Source organism: Belonocnema kinseyi, chromosome 2 (assembly GCF_010883055.1).
Source record: "Belonocnema kinseyi isolate 2016_QV_RU_SX_M_011 chromosome 2, B_treatae_v1, whole genome shotgun sequence".
NCBI lineage: Eukaryota > Metazoa > Arthropoda > Insecta > Hymenoptera > Cynipidae > Belonocnema > Belonocnema kinseyi.
Window position 1 is genome coordinate 171,443,221 of NC_046658.1, and position 13,926 is coordinate 171,457,146.

Consider the following 13,926-nt stretch of genomic DNA (forward strand, 5'->3'; position numbering starts at 1 on the left):
AAAAATCATGAATTTTATTAAAGAATGTTGTTTTTTGGTAAAAGATTATTCTTGTTGGTGGAAAATTCATGTGAATATTTATATTCAACTACTTGGTTGAACATTACAATATTTTTAAAAATTTTTAATCTACATTTTCTTTGAAATTTCATATTTTCGGGTAGATAATTCAACTCTTTTGTATAAACCCTGTCATTATTTTAAGATTACGTTGAAAAAGATTTAAACATACATCCAAAATTTTGGAAAAAATAATCTGAAACATTTTATTGCATTTTTTTCAATATTGTAGGTGTTATTAAAAATTGTAGGGAAAAATTAAATCATTTTAACAGATATTTAGAAGTTTTGAAAGAATTTAAAAGATAATATATAACTTGAAAATATAAAGAAAATTCTTTAACAAAACTTAAATTTTTTAGATTGCAACAAGAAAATTAGAAGATTCTTAAGCATTTGAAAAGGTTTTAAAAGAATGAAAAAATATAATTAAAATTGAAAGGAAAATAAAAAACGATTTTTTATCTTTTAAATTGGATTCTGAAAAAATATTAAAAACCATTTGTAAGATTGTAAACAAATAATCTGGAAGATTTTAAGGCATGTTTTTATCATTCTGGAGAATTTATTAAATGTTTCAGGAAAATTTTGAATCATTTTAAAAGATATATACATTTTTTTCTTCTTTCTAATTTTTTCTTCTAATGTATTATTCATGTATTTTTTGTATATCAATTTAATTTTAAAGAATGTTTTTTTTATTTTTCGAAGTGTGTTATATCTATTATATGTATTACACGTATTATATATGTGTAAATAAAAATAAGTAAATCGTGATCATTATTTTTCATGAATAAGAACTCACATAAAACTCATCTGAAATTCACTATGTCGGCTCTATTCTTTGAACAATTTCAATACTCTTTTAACGCATTTTACACTCTTTTTGTCCTTCTTGCATTCTTCTAAATCATGCACAATTTCTTCGATTTTCACCAAATCTGACTCGATTCGCTTCACTTATCCTACGTTTATAGTGGGGGAAGTGCACGAGAAGATTGATGGGTGCTGAGGCGATGTGAGGTAGAATCGGATAGGATAGGATAGAAAAGGAGTGAAGAGGATTGAAGAGAGGAAAAGAGGAGTGGGAAGAGGAAAGATGAAACATGGGAGATGAAATAGGGGTGATGAAAGAGGGGTTGGGGTAGGGGCAGGGGGTGGAAGTGGGAGAAGAAAGGAGAAGGATGGAAGTGGGAGAAGAGAGGAGAAGGGTGATGAGTGTGGAAAGGGATGGAGGTTGAAGGAAAGATTTAAACAAGTGCACCAACGTCATAACTGGCAGGGAAACCCTTTTTTGTAGGAGCAAGAACCTACTTTGATTAGGTTTTTAATGTTTTTATTCTCTTATTCTTATCATCAATCTAATGAAATCTTGGCTCGTAAAGATCACCACAAATTTTCCTCAGTGTAAATCTTGGTGCTTAGGAAATAATTTAATAATAAAAAAAATTGTTAATAAAACATTTTCACATTCTGAAAATTTTGTTTATTTCTGGTTATAAGTCGTCTGGTATGTCAGTGAGAATTTCGAGGATTAAATATTCTCTAGATATTCCACTTCCCACCCTCATCGCACCGACGATACAAAGTCAAGTGTTCTTGACATATTGTTGAACTTAGTAATTTCGGAATTCCAAAATAAAATCTTCACTTAATTATGATATTATTTAATTTTGCCCTCGTTAGGAACAATTAGCATAGATGAGAATGAGAATAGCCCCAGTAAAACAGTGGAAACTCACACTTGTGGCCACGACACACGTCTTTGAGATGGTGTGTCTAGAGAGTACGGAGCGAACCACTGATAGTTACCCTCTGCATCCCTCTCGCTAGTGCCTCGGTATGTTTTTTTATTATTGTACTTCGTAAAATCCATTCTTTTTAAATCTTCTAAAACCTCAAATCGGCACGTTTTTTTATTTTTTTCACCAAATAATCCCGTGCTTTGCCAGATAGAGAAATACTTTGAGGTCGCTATGGAGGTTTTTATGCTGAAAATTTTACTTTTAAGGCCTTCAAATTATCATTCCAACAATTTTAAATATCTCATTTTTATAATACGGCAAAATCGCTGCCTTGGTACAACGTAACCCTGCAATTTGTTTAATGGAAACACGAAATAAAAAATCGATAAATTTATGAGCAAAGTCTCTTGTAGATTTTTTTGTTAATTCAAAAAGAAAACATGTTTCATTGAATAACTAATATACAAAGAAGCTTTCACATTATTTAGCTCTTTATAGAACATAATTTACCTGGAAGTTTAAAATAAGAAGTTATTCAGGAATTTTGAAAGGCTCCAACAGAGTCAAAAAGATTCTTAGGCATTCTGAGAAAAGGGTTAATTATTTTTATCTCTTGAAAAATAAATCTTAAGATAAAGTTTAAAAATATTTCAAAAAAATTAAAATACTTTTCCTAAATTTCGAAAAGAATGTAAAAGATTTTAAATAATACATTTTTCATTTTGTACGATTACAAAACGTTATAAAAAATGCTAGTAAGTTTGGAACATTTAATATATAACGAAATATCTGAAATCTTTAAAAATCATTTTGAATATTCTCAAGAATTGTTAGAAAAATTTTATTCATGTTACCTTAGAAGCAGATAAACAAATAAATAAAAAAAATTATTTGTTATTTTGAATTTTTACATTTAATTAAAATTACTTTTATCTTCAAAATACAATTTACTTGAAATTTTTTTAGTAGAAATTAACGCTTTTTAATAATTTTTTTATAAATAATCTTGCATCGGCGATTCAAGAAAATTCAGTGACTTAGAAAATAGGTTTGAATTTTTTATTCAACATTAGTTTGTTTAAATATTTGTTTCATTTTCAAAGAAATTACGAAATATACATATTTCATGAAAGTTATGAATTGTTCGGTCAAAAATAAAAATAAATACATTTCTCTAAATAATTTAAAATTATTTAAATAATAAATACGTGTTTTTCTATCATATACTCTTGAATGTTAAAACATGTAATGTTTTAAATCATTTAATTATGTTCAAATATTTTATTTTTGCCACTTTTCAAAAGATTGAAATATTTGCAGGTACTACTTTCTTTTCTAAGAATTAAATGTTTAAATAAATTAATATTGTTTGAAAAATGTCTTATATTTTATTAACTTGAGGTGTTGTTATGAGTACATCATTATAATATTATTATCATTCATTAAAAAACTTATAAAATTTATAAAACATTTTTTGTTTAAGACGTACTTAAAAAAAACGCTTTTTTAAATCAATTTAAGTTGTTTAAGCAATTGGAAATCAGTTAAAAAATGACCAGGTATTTTCAAAGTTCTGATTAGTGGTAATTTATGAAGAAAACATTTAAAAGGCCTTAATAATATACTAAAAAATGAAATTATATGCAACATAACATCACGTTAAAGTATTATATTTACGAAAAGATTTATTCAGCTCAATTGTAGAGATCATTATTTTTTTGGTAGCTAAACAAAACTCGGAATTTAGAGCAAAAAAAGTCGAAGAAAGCATAAGAGGGAAGTAGAGGATGAAAAGTAGGAGAGCAGGAGTAGAGAATGTATGCGAGATGAAATAAATTTCGTAAGGGGTAGAAAAAAAGGTGATCTGGTGGAGAAAGTAGGAAGAAGGGTGAGGTGGAGAAGAGAGCAGAGGAAAAGTAGAGGATCGAGAGTAGAAGAGAGGAAGTAAAGAAACAATGAAAGGCGAAATTAAGGCACATAATGGGTAGTAGGAAAGGTGATCTGATGGTGAAAGTAGAAAGAATGATGAGGTGGAGAAGTGAGCGGAGGGAAAATAGAGGATGAAAAGTAGAAGAGCGGAAGAAAACAAAGTGTGAGAGCCGAAATTAAGGCACATGAGGTGTGGAAGAGCGAGGTGGCACTAGGGATGGGTAAATCGAAGGAAATGTTGTAGGATGCGGCAAGTGTGAAAAGAGCAATGAGCGGGGGGAAAAGTAAAGGATGGATAGAAGACCAGCGAAAGTAGAGGAATTATAAGAAAGGAAATTAAGGTACATGAGGCGTGGGAGGAAAATATATTCGATAGTTAGGGTAGAGGGGAGTAGTAGATGGAAAATGAGAAGAAGTGTTAAGAAGTTAAGGGAGACTAGAGGTTGATAAGGGAATAAGAAAGTAGAAGGATGGAAACATTTTGTTAAGAAGGGTGAGGGGAGTGGAAGTAGAGGATGGAAAGCAGGGGAAGTGGTGGAGTATTTTTTTCCTCCTTCTTCCTTTTTATAATCATAATAAAAAAAGATTTAGATTAATTATTTACTGCTACTTTGAATCTTAATCCAGGTACTTACTCGAGAGTTGCTCGAATTTCACATATATTCTTGTTCGGCACAGTCGTCCAATTATAACTTGCAAACACTAGGGAGTTAGCGTTCATTAATCCAAAACCAAAGCGTGGGTTGAACCAAAATCCAGCTGAGTTTTTAAACCACCCTGGATTCTCTCTGAAAAACAGGAGTATCAGTTTTTAAAAAAGTTGCCTCCAAAATATTTTATTTACTGTTTGAATCTCCCAACACTAAAAAAGATTCATAAAGGAACCACGGATTTTTTCAGAATTGAAGACAAGTAATTAGAGGTGATTAAAAATTATTTATGTTGAGGATTATTTATTTTTAATTAAACTAGGGTAAAAGTTAAAAAGATACCTTATAATCGACAATTATTTGAAAGCTTATTTATTTTTGAAAGCTTCTCGGATCCAGACTCAATATTTATATCTTATATTTTACATATTATTAAATGGAATATCTATTATTTTAAATTTACATAAAAAGCAAGAAAATTGACATCACGAATGCTGAGACGTTTACGCTCACAATTAGTGAATAGTTTCTTATTTTAGATTTTAAGTTGGTTTTGATATTTATAAAAAAAGTATCTTTTTACAATTAGATAAATAACTACAAATGTTGAATAGTATCAAAAATATTTAAGAAACTCTTTTACGAGAACCCATGAAGTCAGGATAAAATTATTTCGTTTTTTGTATTTGAAAAAATACTGAAAATTTGTTAGTCTTATTGTGAGAAACTCATTCCTGAATTTTTTTATTACAAAGTTTAGAGACTGAAAAGTTTTCAGACTTATTTAATTTTCTCTTTAATGAATTGTATTTTACTCCTAGTGATTTTTCCTTTGTTATTTTTATAGAAAAATTAGGGGTTTCTATTCTAATATTTTTAAGGAATCTGTGATTTTGATCAGAGCATTCAATCACTGCCAAATGATTTCTTTCAATACATTTTAATACAGCTGTATTACATTTTGAAGTGGCTAGTGAGACAACTGTTGCCTACACTATTTATTTATTTACTGAATTTAAACCACTTTTTAGATTTTAATTGCTGCTTAGGTAAATTTAACATTCTCTTGACTTGATCCATGAGGCATTTAAAATACATCAATAATTTTCTTATTCATTGATATAATTGTTATGAAAAAATTAATAAAAGAAATTGATAAATAGTGTTTCGATAGTTAAAAAGTAACATTTTTCTAAAATTTCTTTGCAAAAATATACGAATGCCATTTATATTTACAATAATTAAAAGTTCAAAATAATAATGATTCAAAATATTTTTTGTGGCAAGATATTTAAACTTAAGGTTTCTTCAGATATAGATTTCCTTTAATCGTCTGAATTTTTGCAAATATTTATGAAAATAATATATGTTTAATAAAATTCAGTGAAATATAAAATTATAATTCTTATAAACAAATTCATAAATTTAGTCCTTTTGTGTAGAAATAAAATCTTTTCCGCACGAAAAATGTTTTAAATTATTGTATAGCTAAATGTCTCACATAAAGAAATTTTAAAGGTTAACAAAAAATCATTGTTAATAAACATTTCTTATAGCAAAATATATAAATATAAAGTTTTCTTGAATTTTATTCAACTCTAATCGTTATATTGGCTTTAAATATTTCTACGAATAACATATCTGAAAATAATAAATATTTTATCAACAATTTTTCTTAGTCCCTGTATTAGTTGCTAAAGAATTAATCTTTAAGGAATCTCAAATTTATAAAAAAGTACTAATTTTTTACATTCTATATGAATACTATTTTCTGAAGGAACTTTTTAGAAATTCGGCATTTTTTTATCAAGTCATTAAGTTGTAAAAAAATTAATATTTTTTCCAAAGGATTTTTTATCGAGTAAATCTTAGCGTGCTGTGACATTATCCATTCTCAAGCTATTACAATTTAAGAACCGATATTTTCTTCGTAAAACTTCAAGAATTCTGTTTTTGTTTTTCTTGATTGGTTATAGTTATTTAAATTATTATATTTTACTAAAAATTAATTATTTTATTTGTCTTTTTAATTTCTTGGGACTATCTCATAAGTCCATTGTTCAATATTGAAACATATTTCCAATATTCAAGAGAAATTTTTAAGTGATTATTTCGTTAAGTTAAAAAAAATATAAAAGATTCTTAAGTAAAAGCTTGTCAGTTAGCCATATTATATAAATTTGCAAAAATTTCTGTTAAGTTTAATGAACATTCAGAAGTTTTAAAAAAAATTTTAAATAATAAGAACTTGTAAAGATTTTTTAATAATTTTGTAAGGTTTAACGAAAACAAAAAACAAAAATTAGCTTCCTAGGAAAAATTAAAATAACTTTTTAATTAAAAATATCAATTTCAATCGATTGTTTAGGAAGATTTCAAAATATTTTAAAATTTGTCAAGGAATAATCTCAAAGATTTTAATGGAATTTTTTTTATTTTGCTGCATTAATGAAAAAATTAAGGAAATTTTTTCATAATTTTTAAATAATAGAAGGTTTAGAAGGAATTCAAGACTTTTTACATAGACTAGAAATATTCAAAAACTTGGAAAACATTTCGGAAAATTTACTCAATATTTTTTGATTTTTTTCAAACTTCTAAATGTCCTAAACATCTCTTAGGACACTTCTTGTTCTCAATTCTCTGAATTTAATTTTAGCTCGAACGTAAGTGTTTAAAAAATTTTTTAAATGAATAGTTATTTGAAATTTTTAAATATTATTATGATAAGTATGATTTTTTATTCTTCGTGGTATTGAAAAACAGTTTTAAATTGTTGAGCTTTAATTAGTACTCTCCTACGTAGCTTTAATACTTTTATCAGTAAAAAAATATTGAAAACGAATTAATTGTTACATCAACATATTGTTTTATTCATTTCTAGACAATGCTTCATCTTAAAACGCCTTTTCTTATATTTGGAAAACCTATATTACGCTTTAAACACAAGAGAGCAATATACAAGAAAAAATTAATTATTTTTATTTAACAGTATTTTCTGTTTAACTTTGTAAATTTTTCTTCACAAAATTAAATTTTGAACAACAATATAGAGTTGTGAAAATATTTAATACCAATTTAGACAAGTTTAAAAAAATGGCATTTTTTGAAATAAAACCGGTTTGATTTCCTTAAGCTATGACAATTTTTTGAATTCACATAAATCGTTTTTCTGAAAAAAATGAATCCTAATTTCAAGTCGAATCTTTGAAATTCAATTTATTCAAATATTTGAACAAGCCGATTTTCTAAGATTCGACGTAACTTTTGAATCAAACAAAAAAATAAGTTATTTTTTATTTAAAAAATTATTAATCTAAATAAATCAATTATTTTGAAAGTACCGTTGCAGAAATTCAAATAGGAACTAGCCTGGTTATCGTCATCTGACTAGCCCCCGACCAGTAGCGTCACGGTAGACTAGTCGGGGGCTAGTCAGGTGACCTAACTTATCCTAGCCTTGGCCTAATCGGGTACTGGTAAACTTTTTAAAAATATTTATAAGTGCTCAAATTTACCCAAGATTTAATGGGGAACATATCCTACGCTTAAAAATGCATACATTTATGTAACTAAAATTCCCCAAAATTTGTGGAATATTAATTTTAAAAAAAAACTTCAGCTGGAACGCAGCAATAGAAGAGCTTCGCTCTTAAGGAACCGCCATGTTGGTCACGGTAGTCTCTGCTCCAGGTAATCAAGCTTAGTTACGTGTGGAGTGCTGTCTTAAACACTCGACGCGTCATTTCTGTTGCGCGAGAGGCGGCAAGTCGCGCCCTTGCGGATTTTCTTTAAAGCTACCAGTCCAGAACCGCAAGACTCAATTAAAGGTGGCAGCGAAATCTGAACTGTACTGTGCTCAAGAGCTTACTACTAGGATACTGCTCTTCACTGATTAATCAAAAACTTTGTCTCTTTCCAATTTTAACTACATGAAGGATTAGACTGTATTTACATATGGCAAACCTTTCAGATGGATTTAAAAATAAGCATCTGTACAAATTTAGAGTCTTATGACTTTTGGCAGACTTTTCACCTACATCTATATGTATTCTTTCCAATATGGATTTTCTTAAAATTTCATGCAAAGGTATTTATAAATGTTCCTAGAAATTCACAATTTTCTAAAAAATACTACAAAAAAATAAGATTACGTCTTTTTAAAGATTTTATCGTAGTTTTTATGAAAAGTTGATTTTCGTACAAAATTATTAACTTAATAATTATTTATTAAGTATATTTGAGATGAATTTAACATTAATAAATCTTTTCTCAAAATAATGGTGTAAAATTATTGTTTAATATATTCTTCGTGTTGTAGAATTAAAAAATCATTACGCTTTTTTAGATATTACCTTATTTGATAAAACCTCGCCTAAAACTCAAAAATAAGTATAATCCGACCACAGCCCCACTAGCTCTCGACCAGAGCCTGAAGATCACCCGCACGGAAATTAGTCAACAAAAAGGCCTGACTAGCCCTTGACCAACCACCGACCAGACCATGACTAAAATTTGGCAACAAAAAGCCCAACTAGTTCCAGATTAGTCCCAGGCTGGGTACACCTGGGTACTACAGTTACATTTTTTCTATTTCGAAAAACCCAATAATCAATACGTTTCTAGATTTGTATTAAAAATTCCAGTAAACGACTGCATACACCTAGTGCCAAGTTAAATTTAAAAAGAAGAGCCAAAAAAATTACACACAGATATAATTTTATTTTTGAGAATTGAACCACGAATTTCTTTATTAATTCTCAATTAGAATACAATTTGGCAATTAAAAATTGTCTATAGAGAATCATTTTACAAGTACCGCAGAACTCTAGACATTTATTTCACGGTTAAATTTAATTTTTCTGGGGGGCTTCCGTTGAAATTCAGTGACCCAGATTTTCCTCGAGGACACCTCAATATACAAGGTGTGCTTCTTTAATTCGAGGTATTCACTGAGGTCGAAAAGGTGCAAGCGTAAAGTGTAAAATAAAATTCAAATACCTACCTCAGCGGACTATATTCCGATGTCCAGGCTATAAGATGCTGAATGTCTCTCCAGGTCAGTTCTTTACTAAAAAAATAACACACAAATTATTTAAATTCTTGTGGGGCCGTCCATAAACTACGTGACCAATTTAAGGGGGGGGGGGGGCGCGCTACAAAATATGTAACTCTAAATACTTAGATTACATTTAGTAAGTTTCCGGGGGAAAAAACTTTTATTTGAAAGAATTATTTTTTTTTTTGTTTAAAAAATATGCACTTTTTCCCGCTTTTATTGTTTTTTGCTTAAATGCGCACTTAATTTATAGTTAAAAATCCCAGTATTCCTTTGGAAATTGTATTAAAATTTTTATCTAAATTCATATTCGATTTATTTTTCAATTGAAGCTAATTAAATTCTAAAGAGGTCTGAAGAGGCCGATTTTGTAAGAAACGCTCTGTTTGTTTGTTGATCAAGTTGCAAAATCCCAAAAAACCATAATTTTTCATATTTTAAATGTCTGTTCTGTATCATTCATTGATATTACCTAAAAACAAGTAAAAAACTAATATATTTACAATCGATTGACAAATCCTAATAACTTAGATAAGGTTCGTGCAATCCTATCAATTGTTATAAACAATTTTATGAACAAAATAGATTTTTTCTGTAGATTGAAGCCTGGATTTATAAAAAGCATTTTTCTGCCCAATCATCAGCTTTTCGTGAAAAAATAAAAATTCCATGACAAAAATGCTAAATGAACCATATTTACCATTGTTATAAACAATATTGAATAACAAATGCAGTAAAGGGTCACTCTTTGATATAAAATCCATTTCTTTTTTGTCACAAAAGTTTATCTTATCCCTGAAATAAGATTCTGATAGAAGAAGCTGACATTTAACAATATTTTTCATTTTTATTAACAATTCTCCTTAACAAATGCATTTAATAGTCGCATTTGAATAGAAAAAATCCCTTTTTTGCTGAAATGTTTATTAGATCATAAAAAATGAAGCTCCTAAGAAATATAATGAAATCCAACAACATTTCCCATTGTTATAGAAGATAATAATAGTGATAATTAACTTTCTTCACTGGACGTTCTTCATTGCTTTTAATATTGGAAAAAGATGTTGAGCGTAGACGCTTTACGATTTGGTTGCTTATTTCAAGGTGACATTGACTATTGAATTCAAAAGACAGATATATTCTATACAAAAAAAATACTAAAAATTAATTAATTAAGATTGTTTAAAACAATGGGAAATGTTGTCGAATTTCACAATATTTCGCAGAAGTTTAAGTTTTTATTATCTAATAAACATTTCAGCAAAAAATGGATTTTTCCTATTTGAAAGCCACCGTTTAATGCATTTGTTAATTTGCAGTGTTTACAACAATGGTAAATATTGTTAATTGTCCATTTCTGTCATAGAATTTTCATTTTTTGTAATCAAACCATTTGATCTCGCAGAAAAAATGAATTTTATATATGCGGAGGCGAATTTTTATTAAATTTGTTTATAATAACCAAAAAAATAATACTACAGTCTTTAGTTTTAATGAAACATTAATCAAACTCGATTTCGCAGGGTGAAACGTTAAGAAAAGAGTTCCTAGCCTGCAATGTGCAGAAAAAATTACATTTGTTTATGAATTTGTTTATAACAATTGAACGGGTTGCAGGAACTGCATTTAAGTTATCATAATTTGTTATTCAATTGTAAATATATCAGTTTTTCACTGTTTTGAGGTAATATTAATGACTGATAGTGAACAGACAACTCAAATATGAAAAACTATGGTTTTTTAACATTTTGCAACTTTGTTAATTTGCAATTAATAAATTGTGTCTATCAAGGCAAGTATTTCGTAAATAATTCCATTCGATCTAAATAGAATATAAAATTTTTTATTAGAGCAAGGAGTAAAAGAATCAGAGTACATTTCTCTTTCGAGGCTCTCCTTACACTCAATCTCCGTCTCTGGTCCTCAGACCTCACACACTACATCAGAGTGGGAATAATATAAACAAGATAGTCATATTTCGACATCATCGCAATTTATCAGTAGTACAGCAATTTTTCGTACAGGTCTTTTTAACATTCGATTAGCGCTTTTTAAAGTTACAGTTCTTACAATGCCATCATTCTCTGGATGCAATTCATGAATCCTCGCTAGTGGCCATTGCATACAAGGCATATTGTCCTCTTTCAATAACACCAGCATACCTATCTTAGGATTCTTTGTATCGCTACGCCATTTTTGACGAACATTTAACTCATTCAAAAACTCGGTACTCCATCTTTTCCAAAAATCTTGACGTACTTTGGATATCAACTGCCAAGATGATAATCGATTGGATGGTAAGGGCAAGAGGTCAGGTTCGGGCAAATTAGTCAATGAGTCACCTATTAAAAAATGTCCTGGAGTTAAGACCGAGATATCATTTATATCTGTTGAAATTGGACTGAGTGGTCTTGTATTCAGGATCGACTCGATTTCAACAGAGAGGGTGTAAAATTCTTCGAATGTAAATAGTGCATTTGAAGCAACTCGTTTGAAATGATGTTTATAGGACTTTACACCAGCTTCCCATAGTCCACCAAAGTGCGGAGACGAGGGAGGAATGAAATTAAAATCAACTCCAATGCAACTAGTGAAATCGAAGATTTTGTTTTTGAATCTCTCAGACTGAAACAGATCATGCAACTCATTTAATTCACCTTTAGCACCTTGAAAATTGGTTCCATTGTCACTATATATGGACTGGGGTTTGCCACGCCGTGCAATAAAACGTCGCAAAGCTCCTAGAAACCCTTCTGTGCTCAGATCGCTGACTACCTCGATGTGAATCGCTTTAATTATCATACAGACGAAAACTGATATATAAATCTCGATCCTTTTTTGATTCCTATATTTTCGCTCTTTTATGTGAAATGGACCACAGTAATCTACGCCCACACAGTTAAAAGGCCTTGTTCTATTTACGCGTATAGCGGGTAAATTTCCCATTTTAGGATCAGCCAAAATTGGTTTTGCACGAAAGCAAATTACACACTTCCGTATAATTTTTTTGATTTGATTTCTCTCATCAACAGGCCAAAATTTTTGTCTTAAAGTATAGAGAGTGGTTTGCACACCAGCGTGATAACAGTTAAAATGATAATGTCTGATTATTAAATCCGTTAAGAAATTTGACTTAGAAAGGAGTATCGGATGTCGTTTGTCGAATGAAAGTTCGGAATTCTTCAAACGACCTCCGACACGTAGCAACCCATCTTTACATAAGAAGGGATCCAAATTATAAATTTTACTCTTTCTGTTAAGCGAATTACCTTTTGTCAAATTTTTGATTTCCTTGTAAAAACAAGAGCCTTGGACACATCGGATAATAGCTATTTCTGCGTGCTTTAATTCTACAGTTTTCAACGATCCCTTATATTGACGGTACTCAGGCAAAAATCGGAAACAAAAAGCTATAACTCTTTTCAGTTTAGTGAAGGAAGTAAATTTTTCAAAGATGTTAGTTTGAATAATAGTTTTGAGACAATTTGTTTTCTTCGTTTCCGGAAGTATCTCCGTACTAGCAGTATTCATTTCTGATTTCGGTTTTTGATGAACTCTTCAGGTAATTGACCTCTTGATAATTCGTCTGCGGGATTGTCCTTTGAGCGAACGTGACGCCATTGACTGATGTTTGTTTTTTCTTGTATTTCAGAAACTCTATTTGAAACAAAAGTTTTTAAAGTATTGGGACTCGCTCGTAACCAGTGTAACACAATTTCTGAATCTCTCCAAAAAATGGCTGTGTCGATTTTAACATAAAGAGAGTTCTGAATCTTTTCAAATAAACTGGTTAATAATAAAGCTCCACGTAGTTCCAATCGGGGTATCGTTAACTTTTTTAAAGGAGCAACACGTGATTTAGAGCATAACAAAGAACAGTACACCCTTCCGCTGTCATTCTCGGAACGAATGTATAAACAGGCGCCATATCCCTTCTCACTCGCATCACAGAACCCATGTAGTTGGACTCTTTTATGATCAGGAATTATTACATTTCTCAAAACTGAGACATTATTTATCGATTCTAATTGTTTACAGAAGTTAGTCCACTTATAATGAATGGAAGTCGGTAATTACTCGTCCCATTTAACTTTAGATTGCCAAAGATCCTGCATTACTTGTTTTGCATATGAAATTATCGGACCGAGAAAACCCAGTGGATCAAATAATTTTGCAATTTCTGATAAAATAATTCTTTTTTTGATCCCTTGATGAACCGTTGGGGCTTTAATTGAATAAACGAAAGAGTCTTTTCGGGCCTTCCAATATAAGCCAAGAGTTTTAGCTACATAATCTTTATTTATTTTAAAATCGATATCTAGGCTTTTATCGCTTACACCTTCAAGTATGCTGGACTCATTCGAAGCCCATTGCCGCATGCTTAGTTGAGCTCGACTTAAAAGTTTAGTCATTTGATCGTAAATCTCACGCGCCTCTTTACATGTGGAAGTTCCTGTAAGGAGATTATCCACATACAAATCCC

General features: G+C 29.7%; 1 protein-coding gene across 1 annotated transcript in view; it reads right to left on the bottom strand.

The window, feature by feature from the left end:
- The window catches only part of LOC117167662 (neuroendocrine convertase 1-like), a 110,869-nt gene that overhangs the window by 10,814 nt on the left and 86,129 nt on the right, over window positions 1-13,926 (bottom strand). The window contains exons 10-11 of the mRNA XM_033352753.1: window positions 9,390-9,455; window positions 4,370-4,522 (exon numbers count right to left, since the gene is read on the bottom strand). Coding sequence (XP_033208644.1) covers window positions 4,370-4,522; window positions 9,390-9,455 — 219 coding nt within the window. The remainder of the gene's footprint in view (window positions 1-4,369; window positions 4,523-9,389; window positions 9,456-13,926) is intronic.